At 40.1% G+C, this 26152-nt stretch overlaps 1 protein-coding gene across 1 annotated transcript in view; it reads left to right on the top strand.

Annotated features, from left to right (window-relative positions):
- STAC (SH3 and cysteine rich domain) overlaps positions 1–26152 on the top strand; it is a gene marked incomplete at its 3' end in the record, with an annotated part of 45679 nt that overhangs the window by 19473 nt on the left and 54 nt on the right. Inside the window, exons 2-6 of the mRNA XM_009866958.1 lie at positions 2383–2659; positions 19056–19156; positions 21261–21342; positions 22188–22303; positions 26096–26142. Coding sequence (XP_009865260.1) covers positions 2383–2659; positions 19056–19156; positions 21261–21342; positions 22188–22303; positions 26096–26142 — 623 coding nt within the window. The remainder of the gene's footprint in view (positions 1–2382; positions 2660–19055; positions 19157–21260; positions 21343–22187; positions 22304–26095; positions 26143–26152) is intronic.

Genomic DNA, 26152 nt, shown 5'->3' with positions numbered 1-26152 from the left:
TTTTAAAAATTATTCTGTGTGTACAACAACCTGCCTTTGCCCTTAATTGTGCCAACTTTTCCTAAGTAAACAATCACATACCAGCACCCTGTTTCAAATTCTTTAATGGGTCTTGTATGAGAAAGGTAAGTTGGATCACATTTTTAAATCTAATGCCAATGTTCTTTTACCCTGTATGCTCTCACTTTGTAAGATGGGTTTAAACCAGTACTGAGCAAAGTGTATGATTAGTTGTGCAAAATGCTGAACAATGCTCATGTTCTACATTTTTGCATAGTCACTTCTGCACACATTTAACCTATTTGGGATATAATAGCTGCAGATTTCATCGGTCTTTTAGGTATGCAATAAGACCCAAACATGTAGGTATCTCCCAGCCTGAATGCAACCGAGTTTGAAATGTGCATTTGAGTAGTGACAATGATGCCCACCTTGCCTGAAAATTATTTAACAACATTACCACAGAACAGTGCTCAGGGAATCTCAGAGAGGACTATTAGCTTGTGCAGAGAAGCCTGCCAAATCTGTGGATGTAACTTGGTCAATTCAGTCTTGAATACATGTCCTGCTCTGGACATAGTGGTTGGAGAAGCACAGAGCACACACAGTTGCGTGCTTGCATGCATGCAGATGTTTGGACATGCATAGCCTGAATGCTGGACTCCCCTTCTTTGGAAAACTCTTATCTTTTCTGCCTGGGGGAGAAAAGACTATGGGTACATCCCTGGCAAACAACTGTGCACGGGAGAATGGGAACAGGATTGTAAACACAGAGCTCCTTAAAATATGCTGTGTGTGTTATCCAAACTAGCAGGAGAGTTGTTTCATGATAAAACAAATATTGTATTCCACAGCTTAGTTGTCTTTCTGTGGCAGATACAGTGTTTTGAAATTTAATTAACTTCATGTGGCACTGTAGATACGGATGGCAAATCAATAATGAATGCCATTTTGGTCACCTTGTGGTGTTGTAATTCTCTGTGTTTTGCTACACTAATTAGGCCTGAGAAGCATTCCAGGAGCAAGGGGGTGAATTATTGCTGAGCTCCTGGCTGTCACTGGGGAGATGAAGTAATCTCAGTCCTGAGTAACCTCAGTGGTTTCAGGAGATGTTAACATCCAAGCAGAACAGGGAAGATCTCACATTTTGCTGGTGCAGTTGTACAGTGACATTTGGGCTCAGCTGGTTCATGACTTAGACTACAGCTGAAAGCTTCAGAAACTGCTCAGGATAGAATCTAGGGAGAGTGAGCTCTCTGAGGCCACTAAGTCAGTATGACAGACTGGTGCCATGTTTTTCTGGGAAAGTATGTGAACTCCTTCCCTCTATATTAGTGTGAGTTACGATTCTCAATCACCATTGTTTCTAACATAAATAGTTTCTGATATAAACCACTCCTGCTGGCTACCACAGACAGCCTGAGTGGCATGGAAAATCTCAGTTGTTACATCACAGTCATTGCCGTAGCGATTGAAATGATTTTTCTGTCATTGGAGTAATGCTTTGTGAAAGGTGATACATATACATTGCATTTCAGAGGTAGCAAACGTTAAGTGAATTGGCTTTCCTTTTACCCGGGCTCTACTTGTGGGCCACTGGACTAGATAAACCCACAAATTTGGGTAGCTGAAACCCTCATAGCTTCTGTGCCCCATCTAGACACTTCAGCCTTTTATTAAAATAGGAGGGTCAAGATGAGAAAAGCTCTGATAAGGTACAAGACAGTTTACAGGTAAACTGTTTGAGTTACATTTAAGTTCATGCCTTACTGTAGGGCTTAACAGTCTGAAATCAATACAAATTACAATATGCAAGAATATATGTGAATGTTTGTTTACCAGTATTAATTAATTAATGCATTAACTATCAGTTGGCTAGTTAATTATACTGTTTCTGCTCCTTAGCCTTCTTTCCTTTAATAAAATAAATCAAGAATTTCCCAATCAAAATTGCATAAAATCTCTGTTTCTGCCAAATTCAAGAAAAGTAAGTGTATCAAATATATTTACTGAATTCACTCCTTTTGTACTAGCATTTAACAAAGCCAATGTCTGCAATGTCTCCAATGTCTGCAACTCTCTGTGGTACCTCTTTGCTGTCACACCTGAAAGAAAAGACCAACTGAAGCATTCATTAGGGCTATGGAGTTTCTTATCTATCAGAAAACATGTGAAGTAGTTTATTTTCTGTCTGGGATCTGTTTTCTTTACTCTGAAACTGTTGGTCAGATTCTAAAGTCAATGTTATTGTCCAGGTGGTTTGAGATCTGCCAGTGGCTCCCAGGTTCACTTGTCAACAGCGCAACCCAACGCCAGATGCTTTGCCTTGCTGTTGAAGAGGCAATAAAAAGGCAATAATTGTTACTGGCTTATTTGTTGCAGCTGCAGAAACTGAAGCGATCGCTCTCCTTCAAGACCAAAAGCTTGCGGAGTAAAAGTGCAGATAATTTCTTCCAGAGGACTAATAGCGATGTGAAACTGCAGGTGGACTTGATGCCTGAGGTGAGCACAAGCACCGGGCAGCTCCCCAGCTCAGAGAGCCAAGCATCCTCCCCAACCAGAGGCCAGCAGCTGCCAGAAAACAGCAAGGCTCACATCTTCCAGGAGCACATCTTCAAAAAACCTACTTTCTGTGATGTCTGCAACCATATGATTGTTGGTAAGAAATTATTTTTTTAAAGCTGTATGTGTGTCGATGGTAAAACTTGCAGGATGACCTTTCCATAACTTATGTGAGCCCTGATGTCTCCTTGAGAATATTCATGCAATAAAAGATCTGGACTTACAACTGTTACAGGTTAATACATGTTCTATATTTTGTGTCAGATCTCTTGCCTTGTAGACACATACCGGTATCACAAATTACAAGTGAGGGTTTCAGCTGGAGTAAAATTCTTCTCTTGTTCACGTTATACTGAGCACCAAGCACAAATTGTGTTGTATGTCACAGCAGAAACCTGTTTTGCAAATTTGTCTCCTATCCTCCCTCTTTTCCACAGCAGTAACTTAGTCTCTTACTCCTTGATTCTGCCTCACTTCAGAGTCACTGTGGTGACCATGCCTGCGTCCTCCTCCTAGATTTTTGTTTTTTTATTTTTTTCGCTTTCAAAAGTTTTTTCTACATTAAGTGGTAGAACAAGTCAAAGGGAGGAGTAGTAAAGCATCAACATCAGGGATGTTCATAGTCCAGTGATTGAAAGGAAGTCTGGAAGATAGGCAGTTAGTTGAAGTAACTTCTTGTATGGAAGCAGGCCCAGAACTTGCTTCCTTCTGTAATGCAGATGGACATTGTATCAAAACTTAGTTTTGCAAATATATACTGCAAATACAAGTCCTTTGTATTTCTGGCAGCTTCTCATGAAGTTGTATGGAGAGTAGCATCATCACCAATCTCCATGACTCAGCAATACTGTTTCAAAACACTGCTGCTCAAGATGGATTATTACTGGCAGCAAACTTTGCAGGGAGTAAATCCAGCTTATAAACATCCGTGCCCTTCTCCTTTGCTGGGCAATCTGTGTGCTGCCTGGATTTGGAAAGTCCTGAAGCACAGCTGTAAGTTTCAAAACATCAGCTTTAACCCTACCTGCCTTCTGAACACTTTCTGCTCTTCTCTACCCTCCAAGGGCTTCCCTTTTCTTGTTTTTAGCCACTTCATTAGAGAAAAAAGCCACTCATAATTACTGAAGGAGCTAATGTGACCTCTTTTGTCTGGCAGCAGGCTGTCGGGTGAATTTCTTTGACCTCTTCCAGCACATCTTTGCTTGGAGCTATGGCAGAAAAGATGTTAAGAGTTTTACCTTATAATGCTTTAGAGTCTAGATGTCTTGATTCTTATAGACAGAAGTCTACTCTATTCCTGTAATCCTCTCTCTTTGATCCTTACTGCAGTCGTGTCTGGTATTGCTCTATTGTATTTTAAGCAGCATGAGAGATCTGGATGTTACTGTTTGAAGCTCAATTAATACATGTAAGCTGTGCAGCTGTTGGTTGTGGAGATTGTGAAGCAAAACAGGCAGCATCTCAGGAAATCACGTCAAGCCTGCTCCCAAAAGCAAATTCACTTCTGTGCAGGGACTCTGAATTTACACTTGCAACATGGAGCACATTTGTTCTCTCTATTTGCTTTTTTTTGCCTTTTTTTTTTTTTTCCCCTCCATGAGCAGTGACATTTGAGAGTAATGAGCCTACGGCTTTAAATTCCTTATTGATGAGAATAAAGGCAAAGACAGATACGTGTTTTGAAGACTGGAGGAAAGAGTCCAAGAAAATCCTGTCTTGACTTTAGATGGTTTCAATTTTGCTACCAAGAATGATTCCAGGTTCACCTTAAATGGCGCTCTGATCTATGAACGGAACAGCTCTGTTTGGTACAGGGCAGCAGGATGAACCGTGCATGGAGTGAACGCGCAGTATGCACTTCGGTCTCGCCGTGGTTTCAGTGTAAGTCTGACTGTAGCTTCAGAGCAAACAGGATGCTCGGAAAAGAGGCAGCAGGCTCCCTGGGCTGCTCTTTTCACAGCAAAATTGAAGCAAAGGAACATGGAATGTTATCTTCAAAAAAAAAAAAAGTACTTGCATCATATCTCCTTGATCATTATGTGATATGAGCCAAATGGTGCCTCTGGGATGCAGCACGTGCGCCTGTTTGTTCATTTGACAGAAGTACAGTCAAGAGATAAAGGCCAAATACATGTAATTGGTTTCAGCATTCAGAGGAAGATGTTTGCTAGGATCAGTATAATGTGAACCTATTCAAATGCCCTTCATGCATCTGAGAGTGCAGTACAACATATTCAAAAGAAGCTTTGTTTACTGGTTTGGTTTCAAAAAGAAAAAAAACAATATTAATAGTGTGCTACGTGCCTCACATTAAAGACAGGAACCAAAGCATTTCTGTGAACTGTACTAGACTGGGGCTAAGGTTCCACCTCAGTAAACAGAAAGAAAATATAATATAAAAGCAGTAGTTTTCTGCCAGATGAAGTAAGGAGATAATGTCCTATTAAAAGGAGCTCTGAGGAGTGCATGGAGGATCTATTTTACATTAATGGAGCCTTCTTGCACCACCAAATACTCCAATACAATCATCAGTTCTAATACTGAATTCAACAATGATACCTCATGTAATTTCAGAGCAAATCAATAATATGTTGGAGAGGTTTGTACTCCTTTCTGCCGCTTACTCTTCTGCTGCTGGGAGCTCCAAGTTTTGGCTAGTTTAGGACTGAGGTTTCAACTCCATGGTGGGTTACATATTTTTCTAAATATACCCACTCACGAACATCCTCTCACAGTACAACCCTCAGAAACCCCTTCATTTGCTGTTCTTACTAGTGGTTTTTATTACTATTTTAATATCTAACCCTGGCAGGGGCAAACTTTGAAACTCAAAGTATCTTGTGGAATATATCACTAGATTGTTATTTAGAAGGTCCTGGTTTATTTATTTTACATCGCTGTGAGAAGAAAATCCAATCAGAACACCTCCGAGTTTGCTTTGTGCTATCTACCATTTTCTGTGTTTAGCAAGAATGCTGAAGGCTTTGGCGTTATCTGGTAAGGGCAGGCAAAAACGCGTGCCACCAGAAAAGAGAAAAACTTAAATTGTTGTTGCTTCAGATTAGAGTCTTAATATATGCTGATCAGAAGCAAGTTCTTGCTCTTCTTCTGTCTCTGGTGTGTCATCAGCCATCTCTGTGATAGAAGAAAACTCTTGAAGAAAACATGATGTCAGTACTCTACTCTTGAAAACACTGTATTTAAAAAAAACCAACCCAAAATCAACAACAAACCCCTCCATCTGTAGACTTCTCAACATTTTACTCATTTGCAGCTCATTTCCTGTGCTGACTCACATGGAAAAAATGCTGTTTTCCACACGTTCCAAGCATATTACATGCAATTAATGTATTCCCATCTAAGTAAGTATATAAGTAGTGTAGCAAAAAGGAAAGCCATTTGCTTTTAAAAATAGCTGATTTTAAAGTCAATCCTTTAAAGCTGTCTTTTAACAGAAATAGCTGCTCATTTATAACAACAATTCTTTTTGTTTCAAAAGTGTACTTAGCAGTTTCATTCCATGCTCAACCTTAGCTCTGACACAGAACTTTGACCAACCATCTGTTTTATAGACATCCTTGTTGGGCTATCTGTGCCTGGAGAGATGTGTTAGAGGGCCACAAACGTCCAGAAAGACCAAACAAAATTATGGTCTGTAATGTCAAATAGTGGTTTAAAACAGGTCTATCTTGATCGTGGCATTGCTTTGGTAACTGATGCATATGTATTTGTAGTTATCTCGGGAGGGAGGGGGTGTGGAAACAAATAGGTGGTTTGACCAATTTGTTTGTGGTCTGGCTGCAGATTCTCCAGAACTTTGCAACTCTGGAGGTAAATTGTTGATAGCTGCCTTATCAGGTAACTAACTAGATTCCAGGCAGAGAAATCTGTAGAAAACAAGCAAGCAAGCAAAAAGTTAAAACCATAATAACCCTCTGGCATGATTTACTTCCAGTCTACTAAACAACAGTAGTCAGCAGTGAAATTGTGCTATCCCTTCAATATTGACTCACTCCTACTGCTGCATCTTCTTTCAGAGTTTAAAACAACCGATGAAGGGACATGGAAAAGTCCTTTTCTGGTCACATCTTTTAAAAGCAGCCTGTATTTCTTTATTTCACGATGCTGCTGTGGCTATTAGAATTTTCAACTTCTTTTATGTCCAAAGCTGTAATGTGACATCCTCCATAAAGCCAGGCTCAGAGTTGATAAATTGGCCCAGCTTTTCAAATGCAGGAAGGAAGGAGAGAGATCTAAACTGGAGATACAGTCCCCCTTTTCTGTTAGTTGCTACATCTAAACCTCTTCTAAACCTCTTCTCTTAGACTATCAGAAACTGCAACTAATAAGTAGTGGAAAAAAAATCCAGAGTTTGAGGAAGTGTTTATATAACTGTGATTTGTATGGACGTCTGAGTATAGCAAAATTTCATGGGAACTATGATACAGTGCTTTCTGTCTCCACTCTGATCAGCTCCCTCCTGAAGATCATTCTTGACAGTTTTTTTAAGTTTGCTGCCTCACTCCATTAAGTAGGCATTCCAGGTTGATCCAAGCCTGCTTTTATTCAGCAGTATCCAGGTAGACAAGGATGGGATAAATGGCCACAGGCTGACTGCCACTGCTTGGCAGCCAAAGTAGAAGCACTCCTGGGAAGTATGATTGTAACTGAAGCTGTGTTTCCAAGGCTATGGTAGTTTGGAGGACTCCTTCAGAGGTCTTATAAAAATGCATTTATTTTATTTTTTATTTACTGAGGCTTTTCTATGGGATAAAGGAAAAATAATCATGTTATTCTTTCAGTGTTCACCCTGCCCTCCACTCTTCCCAGTCTCTCTAGCATCTTCCAACCCAGATGACATTGGGGGGAAGAGAGTCAGGTTACCAGGGCATCAGCATGAGAGTTGTTCCCTGCAGAGAAGGGTAAAGAACTGCCACTGAGAAGGAGATGCACTTGGAGCAGCTGATGGAGGCAACTTCATATCCATCTCTCCAATGGGCTTGTGCAGTCACAGCGGAGCCTTCCCAGATCGATTTTCTAGATTATAAACTATTATGGTATAAAATAGTGTGTGTGAATTTTGTTTATCACTACTGCAAGAGGGCAAAGATTTTTCCCTGTGGAGAAAGGTTTCCAAAAGCAGCTGAATCCAGCTTCCTTTGGTTTTGATTGTGTGGAAAAGAGGCAGTTGTGTAACCTTGTTACTGGTACCAGGTGCCTTCCCATATGTTATTAAATGGCCTAAAGTCCCTGTCTCTCCCTCCTCTTTTGCTCTGCTAAATCTGCTTCTGTATTTAGGAGGCTTATGTTCTCACTCCAATTGATGCTGAATGGCTCTGAGCATGTAATCTTAAAGTACTTTTGAGAATCAATGTGAACAAGAATTACTACAGTTCTCTCTGACCTGCTGTACTGGGCTATGGGGCAAACAAAAGTGTTATATTTTTTAACGCGCATCTGGAAAAAAATTGATGCAAACCAAAGTTTTTAACACGTGTGTTTGAAGTTGAACCTGCTTTCTCCTCTGATTTATTTCTCGAGTTAATAACTCTCCATAAACCTAGACCTTCCCACTTTTGAGAGGAACCCTGCAAGAAGAGCTAAACAAAAGCCTCTGGAAATACAAAGTTAAGTACTGTATTAATAAAAAATGTGGTGTGCAGTAAGCTTATGGACTTGTCTACACTTATGGATAATATCATTTGGACTCTGCAAAATTTTCAGCAAGTTGATAGTTTGTCTATTAAATACATAAAGTGTGGATGAACAACTGGAAAGAGGTAGAAATGCATATGTTATACACAATATAGTTGTGCTCCTTCTATATGTCTCCTACTTTTAATAAGCATGAGAAAAAAATCTAATTCATACAGCCCCACATCTGTAAAGTAGCTACAGAGGGCCACACATATTCACGGTATCAAATTAATATTTTTCTTTGGTAGTAAAGAGTTAAACACACTTTAAAGCAAATATTGAAAAGCAATATTTAGTCTGTTTATCCTCTGGGAGGGATTCCTCCTCTGAGATGAGGCAAGAATGTTATCAGTAAATTGGATAATCAGGAACTGCTTTGCTGAGAAAAGAGGGTGGAAATATATTTTAAATTCTAATTTGTCCTTGAACAGCATCGAGCATGTTTAACATTTGTTACTAGATAATTTTCAAGCTCACTGTAATTTGGTGGAAATTGCTATTAATATGAAACTGCAGCTAATCCTCAGTGAGAAGAGACTTTAAAAATGTTGACCAACATTTGCTGCCTAATTAGACAGAAAACAGTAAAAATTTCCAGCACATCTACAGTAAGTATTTTTATGTGATGTTAACCAAGATGATTAGTGAAGAACTTAAGGTTTGTTAAAGACCTAAGGATGAAGCAAAATGCAAGATTTCTTTTTATGTCCTGCTTTGTAGTTTCCTTGAGCTCCTATGAGATGTCATGTGTTTTCAGATAAGCAAATTAAATGCATCTTCTTTGAAGCTGACCTTGTAAAAACATTATTTTTCTACTTAGAATTTTTATGTACTAGAGTATCACTGTTATGTGGATAATTACATTGCCACGTAACTGACAAAAACATCATCTAGAAGGAAAATTATTAGGAGCTTCACCTTTACTATGAGTTGCAGAAGCCATAAAATGAGGCAATTAGCAGAAATGCTTTTGCAAGAAATAGAGCATTGCCATCATGTAGAGTAAAATGCCTCCCCACAGCTGCTCATTCTTGTCCCTAATATAGAAGGATGTCTCAGGGAGGAAGGATCCCTGTGGCTCACAAGGACCACTGAGTGCTCTTTCAGCTTTGGTAATACGAATGCAAGTAAATAGGACTCGAGCAATTATCTTCTCCAAACTGCCTAAATTTTAATTTTCCAGGTATACATAATCTATAGAGTTTTTCCTCTTTTACATAAGCTTACCTTACATGCTGAAGGATGCTGTATGCGTATGTATCCTTTCCCTTTCCTGACCCCATCTCTTCGTTTCCAGAAAGATCTAGTACCAATCTCCCAGTTCCTGCAGTTTAAGAAATGTAGGTGCGTAAGGACAGTCTCTTAATTAGTGGGTTGGTCTCCTGTCTCTTTATTAATTGCAGGTGTTGGGATGCATCAGTTCTATTTAGTCAAAGTGTTCTCAAAACTTCTAAGCAGCCCATACTGGTTCCAGCTTGCGAGTAGTAGTCTGAGAGTTCAGCAGTTCATTTTCAGACATTCCTCCATGGACAAACCCAGAGTTATATACTGGCTGCTTGTGTTCACAATTTCACAGAATCACGGAATGTCAGGGGTTGGAAGGGACCTCAGAAGTTCATCTAGTCCAAACCCCTCAGTTTGTGGGCTTTTTTCTGTGAGAGCTCCTAAATCCCAATATATGTAATGACGTAGCTCTCTGTTAGTGAGATCCAGCTATGTGCCTGTGCTCTCCGATGCCCTGCTCTGCTGTTTTCTTACCTCCTCCCTCTTCTAAATCATGCCTACAGTGACTTCTCACCACCAGCGTCTGTTGCCCTGGAAATAATTTTGCTTAAAAAAAGGTTATTGGACGGATTTTGCTTTTTGTTATAGATTATATATCATTGTACAGGCCAGGCAGCTGTAGCCACCATGCCTACTGGTACCCCTGTGGGTTTTCTTATCTCTGATAATACTAACATAATTATGGTCAAAGGTAATTAAGGCTTTTATACAACAAACCACGTAGTCATGCTGGTGCAAACCACATGTAGGTGAGATAATGCAAATACTTTCTAAACCATGAACAGCTTATGAGTGATGCATTGAGTTACTCCTGTTGATAGACAAAAATCTTAGAAAGCAGTTTTTTGATTTTTTTTTGTTGTTTAATGATTTAAATATTTAGAAATAAAGGAAAAATTCAAGTTAATGTATCTTTTTTCTCCCGAGATAGACTCTCAGGCACACAATACTCTTTTTGCATTGCTGAGCTGCAGAAACTTCTGTATGACCATTTGATAAAATTTTTTTTAATTCATTTAAACAATAATTGATGCCACATGAAAGTGTACTTGTAGGTGTGCTTTAGGCCAGCACTGCTATGTATCAAGTACTAAATTCTCTCAGGTTGTGACAGTGAAGGCTGAGATTGCCTTTTTGAGCAAAAGACAGTAATAAACACAAGTGGTTTTCTGCCCAACTTGATTTCACTGAAATCTGTAACTGTTTATGGAAAAAAGAAATTTAAAATAATTTGTGCTTGAGTGGAAGAGCTTCATTTCATTTTTTTTCCCACATTTACGATTTCATATTTTGTTTTCAAAACTGCTGTGGAAAAGGAACTGAAATACTTTGTTATAAAATGTGATTGTAAAATTCTGTAGAGAAGCAACACCTTGTCACTAAAAGCAAGCATCAGTGTGAGGGAACAGTTTTTCTATGGGAGGAAAGAACCAAAAATCTCAGTAAGGTTGAAACACAGAAGGCCAGAGAGTAACTGGCTATCTACGTATCAGTTTGGGGATTTTGTTGGTTGGTTGTTTTTTTGTTTGTTTTTTTTTTTTAACTAAACCTTTTATAATCCTAATTGATTTCCTAATCTTCTGGCGTGTAGCATCCTCTCATTTCAAGCCCATTGATGATGGAGGTCTGTAAGCAACAGGCAACGTTAAAAAATCCATTAGCAGACCAAATAGGATATTAAATCCTTTTGAGGGCAGACTGTTCTTTTGTTCTGTAACTTTTTCCCACATTTTCAGCAAACCCAGGGCCATGCTCTTCATTTTGCAGCATCCTTTTTTTTCAGATCTTGTTTTTCTCTCTTCCAACTCTGCTGTGGTGGTACAAGGCCCTTGAAAGAACAAATTTTTGTCATAAATAAGTGGCCCTACAAAATTCAACTGCTCTTCCAAAGTGTCTCAAAACACACAAAAATGCAGTAACTGAATGGCTTTTCATTTCAACACGTATAAGAACAAGGGTACAAGTAACCTGAGCCTGACAACATGGCAGTCTTGTTCGGAATCTGACTTTCTGACTTTCTTCATCTCAAGAAGAGTTACTGAAATAGCTGTTTATTGAAATCAAGATGAGCTGTTGATCTCTGTTTGTCCTCCTTTGGGACACCACACCAGGTTTGATTTCTCCATATTCCCTTGTCCTGTTCAGATCTGGTACCATCATCACCTCTGGTGCATTTCAGTATCACCTCATTTAGGCAAGTCTATGCCTATCTTCTCTGAGTTATTTTCTTCTCAGCAAAGCAAACCAGCACAGGCTCGGAAATCTATACAAATTGTCTAGAAAAATAGGTATTGAGATAACAGCAATAGTTTGTTTAGAGCAAAGGACATTAGATATCATTTGTCATGTTTGTTATTTAGGGAACTGGCATTTTTCTTTAGGGAATGGTTAGCTGTTAGTTTATTTATAATGGTGTTCCAGCATCTTAATTAACATTAGATTATCAAAAACCTGAGATGATATTTTAAGACATGTGGAGGTGGATATTTCCTTTCAGACATTTACAGCAAAGCTGCTAAATATGTGAAAAGTGCATTGCAAAAAAAAACCTCTTGTGGCCAAATTTTTCAGCACGTGGCAATGAGTTTCATCCTCTTTGATCACCAGACACCAAGAATGAGAATCACTTTTGCACTGGAAGACAGGAAAGATCTATCTGCGTTATAAGTAAGACTCATTGTTCTTGAGCCACTGAATAAAACGTCTGGCACCATTGGAAATTCTTTGTCAAGGAGTTACAGAGTTGATTTTCAAGAAGAATAAAGGTGTTTCCTCTTGCTGATATGTATGATTTTAAAATCATGAAGTTAGAAAGGACTCTATTTTAACAGGGATATTTTTCATCTCTGTAATAGCCTTGAAGAAAAACCTGCCTATTACTGTCTCAGTTTTTTTCTCAGTGTGCCATTTCTAAAGAAAACTATGTCACTAGGAAGTCGGTTCTAATTTTATGCACTGTTTTGTAGCCTGCCTACATGCAAGGCAGCTTTCTTTGCTATTTAAACATTGGATATTGTTGGGGAAATTGGGTGGACTAGGTACTCAAACAGATCCCCACCTCTCGGTAACGTGTCATGTAAAATTTATTAATTTGGTGGGACAGGTACCATAGTTGAGTAGCATGTCCTATTCTACAGAACATAAATCTGCAACTCCCAGCTTCTTCCCACACCCTGTTTCATTCAGACTGACACGAGGTGGATTCAGGGGAATGAGACACTCCAACAAGTCAAGAGATCTGGTCAAGATCTTGGCAGCTTGGTCCCAGATGGAGAGGTTTCTCCTCTACCTCCTATGTGTTGTAGAAGCTACTTATTTAATTTACTCACAGTTCTGCACATTTGGAGCTGCCAGATTTAACTGTAAAAAAAAAAAACAACAACAAACAAAACAAACAAACAAACCCACAAACAAACCCACAAAAAAACCCTTACTAAAAAGTAAAACCTTTGCTATTATTCATGAGAAATTACCTAAATAAGATTTTTGCCTGTTTTCTCTGTGTGTTTCAAACTTTTTCATCCTAAACATGTGTCATTTGTATAGCAGGATGTCTTTCCCACAGTGTTCAAATGAGTGTAGACTTATCTAGTTAGGCCAAAAGAGAACAGTTATCCATAAAGTGCCATTTCTTCTCCTTGCAAATTATCAAAATGACAATGCCAAGAGCTACTACAATACATTTATCTGTGAGTTAGTTAGGAACAATAATCAGCACACCACAAAATTGTGTCCCCTCTTTATTGCTTCTTTTTTGAATGATCCGTTCACTCCTATGTTTAGCCGTGGGAAGTGCTGATGACCAGCTGAGGGTATGTGCATCTGTCCTCTTCACGTTGGGGCACCAGCATCAGTTAATAAAAGGAAGCAGGCAGGTGCTAGGTATTAGGGTGGAGAAGGAGGGCAATTCCCAAGGTGGCAGGAGGCTGAAAGGCAAGCAAAGGTGGATTCCCAGCTTATACTTATCAGCCTAATTATTTGGGGGACTTAGGTTCTAGATTTTTAACTTCAAAGGTGCCGATGTCATGCATAGAAAATGTTATTCTCTGCTCTACCCACAGCTCTCGGCTCAAGCAGAGCAGGGGAAGGAGGAGGGTGAGCATTTGTCTAGCAGCAGGCAGTTGCTGGGACGGGAAATAGCCATAGAGGAATTTTTAAAAATAGTTTCCCTTTCAGCATCGGAGCTTTTGTGCAAAAACGATTAATTAAAGATGAAGAAGGGGGCGGGAGAGGAGGTTGAAGGTTAGAGATGACTGTAGGGGCACCAGTGCCATTTCAGGGACTTTTCTTTCTCCTTCTAAGGTGACATCCTAAACCCTTCACTGTTACAACATTGGCCCAGCTTGTTTAAAATTCCTCATTTCCCATAAATTTTGGCATGGAGACAGCTTTCTCGTGACAATTGCAAATGCAGTTTGGGAGAAAGGGGCAAGACATTCATTATTTTTATCAGCCTCCCACAGCAGAAGTTGAAGTTCCATGGAAAATATGTAATTTTAAATGTATTTATTTATAAAAGTTTTAAATCAAAACAATTTCTGACTGCCACGTTCCTCTCAGCTGGAACGATAAAAAATAGTGGTTGGGTCATAGCTGGATTAGCTGGAGGTGACAGTCTTTCTGTGTTTCTTTCCTTTCTTTTTCTCTCTTTTATAGACCTGAATCTTTTTATCTTCTCTTTTTCTTTTGCTTTAACGTAAGTGCCTAATATAGTTATCTCTACACAGTCAATGTAACATCACGTCATTACCAGCATTTGCAGTTTTCTTTCAAATTTCTCCAGGCTGTAGTGCTCATTCTCCTTCTCCAGCTACTAATCTTATGTTGGGCCTTGAAACAACAGTCTGAAAGAATCAGCCAACAGCGCTGCGGCCACAGCTGGGCTGGCCGAGGGGATGATAAAGGTTCCCTTCACCTGTGTGACAAACATAATTCTTATTTGCCTTGCTTAGGATAAATGTCACTTTCCTGAAATGCAGGGTCATTAGTAAATTACTTTTATAGGAGAGGCAGACGTAGACTTGAAATCAAATTCTGCCCTTCCTCCTCGGATTCTTTCTGCCTCCAAATCTTTCTGTTTGCCTATATTGAGGTGTTCTGTTTTCATTTAGGCTTCCTCCAAAAAAGGCTTGGGTTTACAATGGTTATGCACTGTGTCCTTTTAGTAGTATTTAAGGTCAGATTATCAGAACAGTTTAAGATTCAATTTTCCATGGCTGTTCTGGAAAACGTAACTATGGCTTTAGATACTCAAATGGGAGCTGACACAGTTGTAGAGTATTTCTAGCAAGGCGTTATTAAACATGACCTCTTTCTCAAAACAGTGTCCTTCCAGTGCCAGGTGTCTGGGTGCATTAGCTGGTATCTGAAGAAAATTACTGTGGCAAAACCTCATTTGTAAATTTATTTAATTGCTACTCGATTATCTTGAAACAAAATTTCCTCATTTGCTTCCAACGAGACACTTTCTTATGTCAGTTTAGGTTTTTTCATTTGCAGAAGGAGTACCAGCTTTACAAACAGTGAGATAATTAGTTGATACTCTAATACACAGGACACAGAGGACATGTGCAAATGTATGTTTGAGTGGAGTTTTTTCCTATATGAATTTCATTACTACATTGACAGTTTTGTTTATGGGCACTGTGAGTCAGCTGAACATAACCCGTACTTTCAGTTCTAAACCCTCAGAGCTGCCCATTCACTGAACGCTGTCCACCTTGATTGGTGAGCGAAGTAATAAATATTGACATAATAAAATAGTGCAATCGCATCCCAAGCTTGCAATCAAAAAGTGACTGAGCAGAACCTCTGTTCTGGCATGCTCAGGATTTAACAATCTGATTAAGTAAACTTCGTGAGAGTCTTCACAGAAGAGGGTGGGAAGGTGATAACAGACAGTCCGTTAAAGCTGTTAGTCTACTCCCCCATTGAATAAAAACCAGAGAAAAAAACGTAGTTAGAGCATCTCCACGTTTAGCTTAATTGCTAATATTGCTAATAGTTCCTCTATTTCCACCACAAATTGCAATTATTCCAGTCAGGCTACAACATTTCAGTGAGTACTTTACACTGATAGCTTCCAGCTGTGCTTTAAAGTTGGCATAGGGGAATATCAGCTAATGGGAATAAAAGTTAGGCTGCAATCAGGCAGTCAGCTATTTAGGGAGGGGGCAGGAAGTGAACAAGAGAGTGTTGGTCAGACTTGCAGGTCCTCAGAGAACGTTCAGCAGAAGTCCCTGAGAAGAGTGGTTTGTTATCCCAGGCTTCACCACTTCTGCAGGAACACTGCCCATTCCACTGTGACTATCCCAAATGGGAACTCTTTCCTTACTCTTCCCCTTCCCCATGCCCAAATGGGAACTCTTTCCTTACTCTTCCCCTTCCTCATGCTTCAGTCTACAGGAAGATTAAGCCAGTGGGAATAAGCACAACACAGAGAGGCCTTCAACTTCAGACAAGCTCTGGTACCCTGTGGCAGATAAGTGAAATTATAAAAATTCCCCTCAAATAGTCTGCCCTATTGTGGTGGTGTCGTATTATTATTGTTATTAATTGTCATCACCTTTCTTCGCTTTTAGTCATTAATACTGCCTGTTTTCTACTCTATGATCAGACCAAATTCCTAGCTTTCTTATGCTGTCTGGGGTAATTTATTGGCAAATAATATTTCAACACATTGTTGTATCCTGTGCCACTACTTTAGGCATAATGAGCTGCCTCTCTTACACCGGCATGACTGTAGGGCTCTCACCATACTCACTCAGGTTTGTATAACTTGTTTGCAAGATCCATGTTCTGCCTGCTTTTTGCCTGTTTCAAACTAGCAGGGTGCCTTCCAAGACCAGCTTCATTCAGACAACCGCAAAGTCAGCAAGCTTGTTTACATGGGAGGTCAAAAACTGTTGTAATGGTCAAATCCTGATCTCGTTTATATTTACACCCTATATGGATCTGCTCTTCTCTATAAAGTGAGCTATGACCATGCCTCAGTTCTGAATCGCAGGAACTTCTGGGTCAGATACTTTGCCAATGTGTAGTTCTCTAATCTCAGGCAGGCAGTTTTGAAATAGCTTAGCCATGATTCTCTGAGGGGGTTTGATTTAGTGTGATGGAGAAACAGAAGAAGAAAGAATTATCCTGAGGGAAAGAAAGAAAATCTGTCTTGTAGACATGTTACTTCCAGACCTTGAGGTATGGTAGTTAAGTGTAAACACAGAATAAATTCTTCTTTAAGCCTTTTATTTATTCCACAGTGGGAGGTGGGGAGATACATGCAAATTATTTCCAAGCTGCCTAGTCCCACAGTAAACTAAGGAGTTAGAATTTACAATTAATTCAAGATTGAAGCTTTTGGTAGTTAAAAGGAATTTCATTTTGATTTACAAAGACTTCTTGTAGACTCAAGTGTGTGACTGCAATACTTTTTCTCTCTTTGAAGCCCCTGCTTACCTACCCACAGGTTAAAAAATGGCATTCAACAATAGAAATACAGTGTTGCTCTTTTAATTTATTGTCTTTCTTACTTTCACATAACCACAGATTTTTTTCTGGAGTAAGTTGGGGTTTGATTTTGGGAAGTAGCCCAGATAATTTTGCATTCATTTTGCATGTCATTTGGATGTGTGGTTATATTGGCAAACGTGTGTCTTCTGTGATCACCTGGCTGTAACATACAAGGACCAGTATCCACCTTGTAACATTAATGCTAAAATCTGAGACTGACTGCCTTTTCAGTTGAATCTCTGAAGTAACCTGTTAAAGCAGGTAAGAGTTATGCCAGTACAGAGAAGCGTGAGAGGAAAATTAGACCCAGTGTAAGCACTGATATGAAATGTGTTGTATAGGCAAAGTATGATGTAATTTCCCTTTTTTCCAATCCACCCTATAAACATAATAAAAAAAAACATGGAGAAAATCCTATTTTCTCACTGTGTCAGTTGTTGACCATCAATAAGGGTGATTCAGCATTTCATCATCAATAATGAAAGTGCAAAGCCATAAAATCAATATTAGTTTGAACATGTGTTATTGAAAGGAAACTATAACTGAAAAAAGAAAAAAATAAATCCTCCCTGTGCAGTAATCCAAGTGCAACTGTGCAGAAGGAAAACAAAAATAAAAGACATAGAAAACAAGAAGGATGTGTTTACTAGGAAAAAAAGACCCCAGACATGAGGCTAGATATGTGCACATACCTGAGTGTGCATCGGCTCGGATGAGAGGAGCCAGACAGGCAACAAGCAGGGAGCAGGCTCTGCCCCCACACTATAGGAGCCCTCAAGCCCATTCACTCTCCATCTCTCCAGCAATCTCAGTAGGAAGGAGAAGAGGATGTTGGTCCACTGACCTACAAGAAGGGCACGAGTGAAGTGTCTGAGCCTAGCTCATTACACCCACCCCCAGCTCCTCCAGCCTGCCTTTATCTGGCTTGAAAGTGGACACTTCAGGGACCTCTTCCCCGAAAGCGGTCCTGTCAAGGTTTAGGTTTTGGCGCTGAGTTGATGAGCCCTTCCCTGAAGTGCTTCTTTCAGACATAGCATCTCACTGAATGAAGTCAGCAGCACGTACATGACATCGACTACTTGAATAACCAAGAGCTGCAGGAGTACTTTCAGATGCAGGATGCTTCTGACTCATATTCTTATCATGTCTGACTAATGAGGGACAGTTAAAATGTCAAGAGTTTGGGGTTTTTTGTGTTTGTTTTTTTACTACCTTGTTTCTTGGTCTCACTGTAGATGATAAGGAACTGACAGGTTGTTTACTCATTCCATTTATACAGTCCTGTGGGGATAAAAGAGTTGCTGCAGTGTATCCGCTTCTGCATAGTTTAGGAAATCTTATGGGTGTATGAATAGAAGTGACTGTTCCTGCCTGGAAGCAAACAGACTTGGCTCTGTCATTTAAGAGTAGGTCCACATTGAAGATAATGCAGAACTACTGTTGCCCAAGTTGGAGAAGTCTGCTCCTGCAAGGCAAAAATTTCTCCTGGAGCTCCCCTACCTGCAGCACTGAACTTTTCCACTGCCAGTGATGGAGAGCAAGGTCAGACCCATGGCATCCTCACCGCCCCACTCAGGGATGTACAAGGAACCCTTGTGCCCTCTGAGCCTTCCACGAACAGCCTGGCTCCCCAGGGCAGCTCCAGAGCCTGAGTGTTGCTTCAGTGGCCCTCTCAGTTCTCATCCCAAGCCCTTTCCAAATCTCAAAGGGATTTTTTGCTTGAGATTCATGAGGCAGAGCCATCACTGATGAGACTATCATACAACAGAGCATAATCCAATATATGTCTAAAGGCAGCAATAGCCTAGGAAAGGACTTGGGGAGCCTGTAAAGAAAATGCATGTATGAATATATATGTATGTATTTAAAATTAGGCAAGGTGAAGAATGCTGTCAATATTTTAGTCTACTGTAGCTGTCCTCTGTGTCAGTTCTTTCAGGTCATTCGTTACATGCATGGAAACTATCGATTTTGTCTAATTAAATAATTCCCCGTGCATTCCGCAGGGACAAACGCAAAGCATGGCCTGCGCTGCAAGGCTTGCAAGATGAGCATCCACCACAGGTGTGCAGACAGCATTGGGCAGCAGCGGTGCATGGGCAAGCTGGTAAGTGAGCAGCTCAGGGCTGCAATTAGAGGTGGGAGCCCACCAGCTGGTGCTGAAACCACTTTATTTTGCGTGCCTGACCCCCTCCCAGCTGGCATTTAACTGGTGCATGAACAGAAGGGACACCAGGTCACTTCACTGAGGCAGGAAGAAAGTAAAGCTGGGTCATGACTGTTTACCAATTTAGGCAATTGCTGCTACTCAAAAGCCTGAACAAAAAGTAAACACAAATCTGGTTTGCTTTGCAAATGCAGTTACATAATTCAAATTTAGCTAAACAACAGTATTAATTCCCTTGATTTAAATTGTGCTTGCTGTAGTGTAAATCTCTCAAGGAATGCTATAAATTAATCAGAATATTGCAATGGAGTTTAACAAATGAAAAATCCTTCCCATTATGTTTTAGGTTTTTTTCCCCGACGTTAGGGCTTGGAAAAAACCCATAATACATCTTAAAAAGAAAACCAAAGGATGTTTCACAGCGTTTCACTACAGCACTTGAAGCAACCTCTCAGCTGAGAGGCTGGGAGGAGACCTGCACCTGTATGGACACAGCACCTTAGTGCCTGGGTCCCCTTCTAAGCAGCAGATTCTCATTATTGGCGAAGGCAGGATGCTGTGTTTGAGAGAATTCTGACTCAGCTTGATGACTTTCATAGGAATGTGGTTATTTTGGTTACTTTTGGAAGAAGAACTTAGAAAAATTACCATTTTAATACTGAATACACCTTCAAATTTCAGATGTTCTCAGGTTTGTTGCAAACTGAAAGCACCTCTGCCAAATGTGACCTAAACTCAAACAGTTTCACTGTGTTAAATGGTGAAAAAATATAAGCATTGACTTCAAAAAGGCTAGAAAAGCCACTTTCTGCTGAAAAGGTCTTTTCTTTCCAGGAGTGTTTCAGTGAAATCTATTGTTGTTTGTACACTTGAGGCAAATCTTTATGCATTTAAACCATAGTCATAGCCCCAGTGAGGAATTCTGATATAGAAAGATTGCTCTGTGAAGAGCCCAATGACCTCGTTTCAAGCCCTGGAAAGCCAAGTATTAAATCACATTAATTGTTTCACGTATTTCTTGTTTCCAGCCTCAGCTCTTGTAGTCACTAGTTTACAAAAGAGAAAATTGGAGGGCAAATTTACAGCAAGAAGTCGTCCAGCAAAGTCACAGGAATTTTATGAGCTCCTGTTCTGTCTGAATCTGGTTTGGGGGCAAACTGAGGCTGGAGAATTTGGAGTTTATTCCTATAAGAAACCAAATGTATCACTCACCTCATTCCTTTTCAGTCTACACTGCAGATTATTAGTGAAATAACTAGTCTTTTCTGTATACTGAAGATAGCATACAGAAACAATCACATCTCTGCTTCTCACTGTGGCTGGCAATTCTCACAGCCCTGCAAAGACTAGAAATCTGAAATGCCATTTGTGAATCTCTAGTATCTTGAAAGGCATTTCCAAAGACTTAGATGTTAGCACCTTCATTTTAGGTACTCGGCTTTTGACTGAGATATTTGCCGGCTGGGATAGTAAATAGAGAGGTAACAGGAATGTTTAGCCTTCTAAGGATGGGGTTTAGAGTGGTATAAGGCACCATTATTAACATGTCATGGCAGCCAAAGCTGCTGTCAGTCAGCAACAGAACTCAGAAAAACCTAGAGAAAGAGCTGTAAATTCCTTGGGTTTTAAAAGTGCCTACATGGGAACCTGAGGATTTGGAGTTAGGGTGGGGAAGGATCGTGGCGTGTTTAGCAAATGCAAAACAATGCAAATTCACATTACATAAGAAGAAAGGGAGAGGGAAACTTCCCAGAACCTGATGATTCAGCTGCAATCAATTAAAGCTGCTTTTGTGTAAGACAAGAGCAAAAAGGGGAGCTGAAAATGAGCCCCTCCTTCCACATAAATATGGGAAATTGTGGTTTTTTCCAGGAGAAAAATCAAAGAAATCCCTGATCTCTAAACTTCACAGAGACTTGAGCAGGAGGTGAATCTCCAGTCTCGCCATGCTGTTGCGCCACTGGCCGAAGAGCTGACTTTATTTCTACCACATCAATCACAGTTACCATGCGCTTCACTTGTTTTTTGCTTTCTCTCCCTCCAGCCAAAGGGATTTCGACGGTACTACAGCTCCCCTCTACTCATTCATGAACAGTTTGGCTGCATCAAAGAAGTGATGCCTATTGGTAGGTTCTGATTGCTTTTCCATACAGTCTCCCTTTGGCAGTGCTCTGCAGGTGCAGCGTCAGACTTCCAGCCTTGGTATTTACCCTCAGCAGCCCTCCAGCTCCTTTCAGTGACTGGATGTCCTTCTGCCATCTCAGGAAAGGACCACTTCAAAGATTGGAAGAGGAGAGGGTGTGTTTATTGTGCGTTTTGCTCAACCCTCCACCCCTCCCCCACCGTACATATAACCTCTTGGCAATTATCTTGTTTATAATAACAACTGAGATCCAGGTAGGAACTTGAAAGGAAAGAAACACTGGAATTTTGAGGTGAAGATCTGAGCTGAGAAGAACCAGATAAAGGACCCAGAGATCAAAACAGTGGGAGGCATTCAAGCCACGGGTCTGGCTTTTGATGGACGTTACTAGGTTTCCGTCCTTTTTCATCCACGCTATTTACTTTCCTCATATTTTTCCTCATTGACTGTGTCTATGCATTGTCTGAGTACTTAAAAGACCAGATTTTGCTAACCATAATACCCGAAAAGAAACATTTTGAAATAGAGAAGTTGAGCTAATTCTGGAAAATATTTCTCCCCACCAGGATTCTGACCAGACACGCCTAGCGGTACAGAAAAATGAGAGCCAAAAGTAGGCAGTCAGTTTAAAGTTATTTGTCTGAGGATATTTACTTGCTGGTTTTGGCAGTTAAAAAAAAAAAGTGAATTACATGGATTTAATCTAAATTTCTCTTTCTGCATATATCCCAGCATGTTGGTAGAGGCAGGTGTTTCTCCCAGGGGAGTAGCAACATGACCAGAAATATCTTCAAGGGATCGATGCATGTTTTGTTCATTCTGTTGCAGCCTGTGGAAATAAGGTTGACCCTGTGTATGAAACTCTGCGCTTTGGGACTTCATTAGCCCAGAAAACCAAAAAGGGCAGTTCTGGAAGTGGGTCTGACTCTCCCAACAGAAACTCTGTAAGTATTCCACATGTTTCTTCAATTCTTTTTTCTGGAGGAGCAGCAGATATTCATTTGAAGAGTTTGTATAAAGATTCAGAAAGATTTTATTTCAAACTGTAAAAAGAAAAACCTCTCACTCTCAGCTTCCCAAATGAGGTCAGAAAACATGTTACTTTTGCAAATTTGGGATTTTGTATCTTTTAGATGACTAAAAATACAAATTAAACTAATAATCTTTTATTGGATAAAAAATAAGGAAATTATATTCTTTTGATTTTGTGTATCTATGTAAAAGTGGAACAGAGATATTTAACAATTATACTGGAGTAGATGCCTCCTGCCTGTTATTGATGGAACAGTCGTTCCCGTAGCCCTGTCTTTGCTAAATCCGTACCTAGTTCAACACTAAAATTACCAGTTCCTTCCTTACAGAGATGGCTATTTCAACAGTATTGGGACCTATGAGATCAGAAGCTCATTCATAGTGTTGAAAGAATGTTTGATACACCACCACCACTCATAAACAGACACTTTAGCGTATACTTGAGGCTCTCTTTTTTTCTTCTTTTTTTTTTTTTCCCAAGAGATCCTCCCCACTCTGCCCTTTAGCAAAAAAATAAAAAATCAGGCCTGAATACACTGGACAGTAAAGCCAATTGCCACGTCTAAAAATCAGACCCATGCTCTCTGACAGTCTCTCCTGCACTCACTGAAGAATAAAATTCACCAGGCACAGAGACACAAAGAGGCTTGGTCTCCAGGCTTCAGAGCAAATATTTACATGTTTAATTTAAAGTTGTGCTAAGATCTGTTTGTGTTTGGTAGAGCATTTCCCTGGCACTTAAATCACTAGCATCGCTGAACTGTAACCTCAGGGAGTAGAGGTGGCCTTTAAACAGACATCCGTTAGTGTCAAATGGGAAAGAAGACAGACAAATTTAAACAAGAACTAAGTGAAATCTGCAAAGAAGTTCTTAAAGGACACGCCCTCTATCCACTCTTGTTTGTTCCTTAGAGAGAATTTAGTAATTTCCATTCTTTTTTAAATCCCAAAGTGACTCCACCGCCTGTCACATTGTGATTACAGTTCTTTCTTTCAGTTGTTTAATTTACTTCAAAAACAGAAGTTCTACAAATATCATTATTGCTTTCTAAACCAATAAAGCATTCTGTTGAATTATGAATGATAACTCAAACATAGAAATCATGAATGCTATGTCAGCTTGTCTAGCTAGGTAGAGTGTGGGTGTAGAATGACGAACACAAGTTCATTATGGGAATTTCTCCAGGGTATTGAGGCTGAGAGAGAATATAACATGTCAACATACAGAAGATAGGAAGCACAGAGAACTTAATAAACAGGCATACAAAACATAACTTCTGTCAGTGAAAGCCTGTAGATTGAGGCAAGGATAAAAACCAGGGGCAGACACAACCTTGATCCAAATTATGAGGCTGTGGAGCTCTGTGCTGCTCTGTTCCTCTTAAAGCAGAAGGAGCAATGTAGCTGTGGGAGCTGGGGAGTGATGCAAGATTCTGCCGTGTCAGCAAACCAGGGGCAATCAGGGACATGGTGACACCTGAGATCCTGCTTCACCTCTCAGGTGGTGTCCTAGCTTTAGCTTAGAGCAGCAGAGCTGCTCCTGCTGCAGATACTTAGAAGCATGGGCAACTAGCCCAGGACCCACGCCTTTCTCCACAGCCACAAGGTTCCAGGACTGCAGTTCATGTCTCTGAGCAGAGCAGAGGTAACCACCTTGATCTGAACCTAGCCAAAGTATTTTTAACATGACTGAGCAGTGTGGACGCACTTGCTGTAGTTTTTCAGCCCGGATTCTGCATTTCCCATAAAAGAAAGTGGCCATATGCTCCAGATTTACTACCTACTGCTTCCTTCAAAAATGTTCTTTTGCAACCCACATTTATATAGAAAGTCACTTGAGGTGATGTAAACGTGATTCCAGTTCTTGCTATTTTTTCACAGATCAGCACCTCTCAAAGTCAGCTTTGTACCTCTGTCATTTCTATTAGACCATTCGTCATGTAGCTCTCAAATGAAAAATCATTAAAGGTAACTGAGGTTACTTCAGAAGGTATGGGTTGAGGTATAGACTGAAGATACCATCAGTGCACATCCTCTGTGTAGCAGTACCCAACAAAATATGAAGCTAATCAGCACTTACGAAGCTGTCCTATAAAATGTGAGAAGCATGTTGTAGCAATGAGTGGAAAAATAGTTGGAACTTACTGTTTCAGCAAAGCCAATCTTCCCTTTCACAACTCAGCAACTAGAAATCCCTAGATATGCCCTGCACTGACTCTGTGTTAGCATTGCTATCGCAATGCCTCTTGATCAAGGGGTGACCCATTTGTGCAAGATGCAAGAAAAGCCTGACCTGCTGCAAAAAGACCAAGCCTAAAACCAAGGCATAATGGGAGTAAAGTAAAAGGCTCTTGAAATAGCAAGGGAAACAAGATAACCACGAGATCCCTGTGGCATAAATCTAGTTTTAAGCTCCTTGTTCATTAGTATCCTTGGATGGAGAAGTAGCTAGAAAAGTGCTAGGTAGGGGAAACAAACGCATCAAAGTACTTTCTGAAAAAGCTTAGTTGTCAACAACAGTGAAAGGAAGCACAAATACGAGAATCTCTAAAGCAATTCAGATTTTATGCTCTCTGAAGAAAAGCAGTGAATGTTCCTCATTTGGCTTTTCTTCCTGTAATGCAGGCAAAGATCTGCAAAGCAATGGGCAAAACTGTATGTACGTTCAATTGTAAAGTGTCACGGTACAAAGTTAAATCCTTCCATGTGTCTTTAAATCCTGTTAACCATAAATAAATAAAGCTTAGGAGCATGTAAGGATTTGAAGCTTTTCAGATTAGAGCAAGCTCCTGAATCAAATTCAATGTTTGGGGATTTTTTTTATGGTTACCGAGGATGTTTTAACCAAAAGAAGTCAGAAAGTTCAGAAACTGAAGTTCCGTAAGGTCAGATTTAGACAGAGTTGTCTGGAGAAACTCCTGGTTCCTGTCATGCTCTACATGGAGAAGCCGACTGCCCAACCAAGGAATCTGGTGCCTTGAGTGTACTTCTGAGGCTTGAGATTATGTCATCCTACATTTTCCAACACCTCAGAACAATGGGTCCCTAATCATGATTGACATTAATATGGTACAAATAAGAAATCATAGTAGTGCTAGCAACAACATTTGGGTTTCATTCTTTCCTGATCATACCAGCCAGATGACTTTAGAAAGAAAGCGAGGGCAGATATTTAAAGAGAGACTTCAACTCTTTCACACTCCAACTCCTTCTCTCACAGCATGCTAGTAGAATTAAAATCACTCTTGCATTGCAGTTAATTTGCTGAATAATATATTCAGGGTTAATAAATTCATAGTCAATAGTTTTAATCAATGTCCAGTCTCCTTGGTAGATAGCTATTTAATATACTTGCAGGATCTACTGGTTCCCCCAAGCCCCTTCTATTTTATACAGAACCACATTGTTCAACATAATCCTTTGTTCCTTAACTTCCACTTCACTTGATACAGCAAAAATCTTTTGTACTCCGGACCGTAAGACAGGTCTGGAGTTCTCTCTGGGCTTTCACTGCTCTCTATGAAGTAGGTATTTGTTGTGCATCACCAGGTATAACGCCGTCTGAAATCCCAAGAGGCTGACTTGCTCGGCTCTGATGGCACCCAAGCACTGCATTCCCCAAAGGTGCTTGTGTGGTCTTTTTTCACTTCAGCGCTCGATTTTTCTGGTTCAACCCATTTCATTTGTTCTTTCTATCACTGCAGACAGCTGATCTGGCAGAAGTTCCTGAGGAAGGCAACAGCTCTGTGGGCACCCTTGAC

This window comes from Apaloderma vittatum, unplaced genomic scaffold, assembly GCF_000703405.1.
Source record: "Apaloderma vittatum isolate BGI_N311 unplaced genomic scaffold, ASM70340v1 scaffold883, whole genome shotgun sequence".
In the NCBI taxonomy this organism is placed as follows: domain Eukaryota; kingdom Metazoa; phylum Chordata; class Aves; order Trogoniformes; family Trogonidae; genus Apaloderma; species Apaloderma vittatum.
Note: the sequence above shows the minus strand (reverse complement) of the source record. Positions and strands in the feature narration are given on the sequence as shown.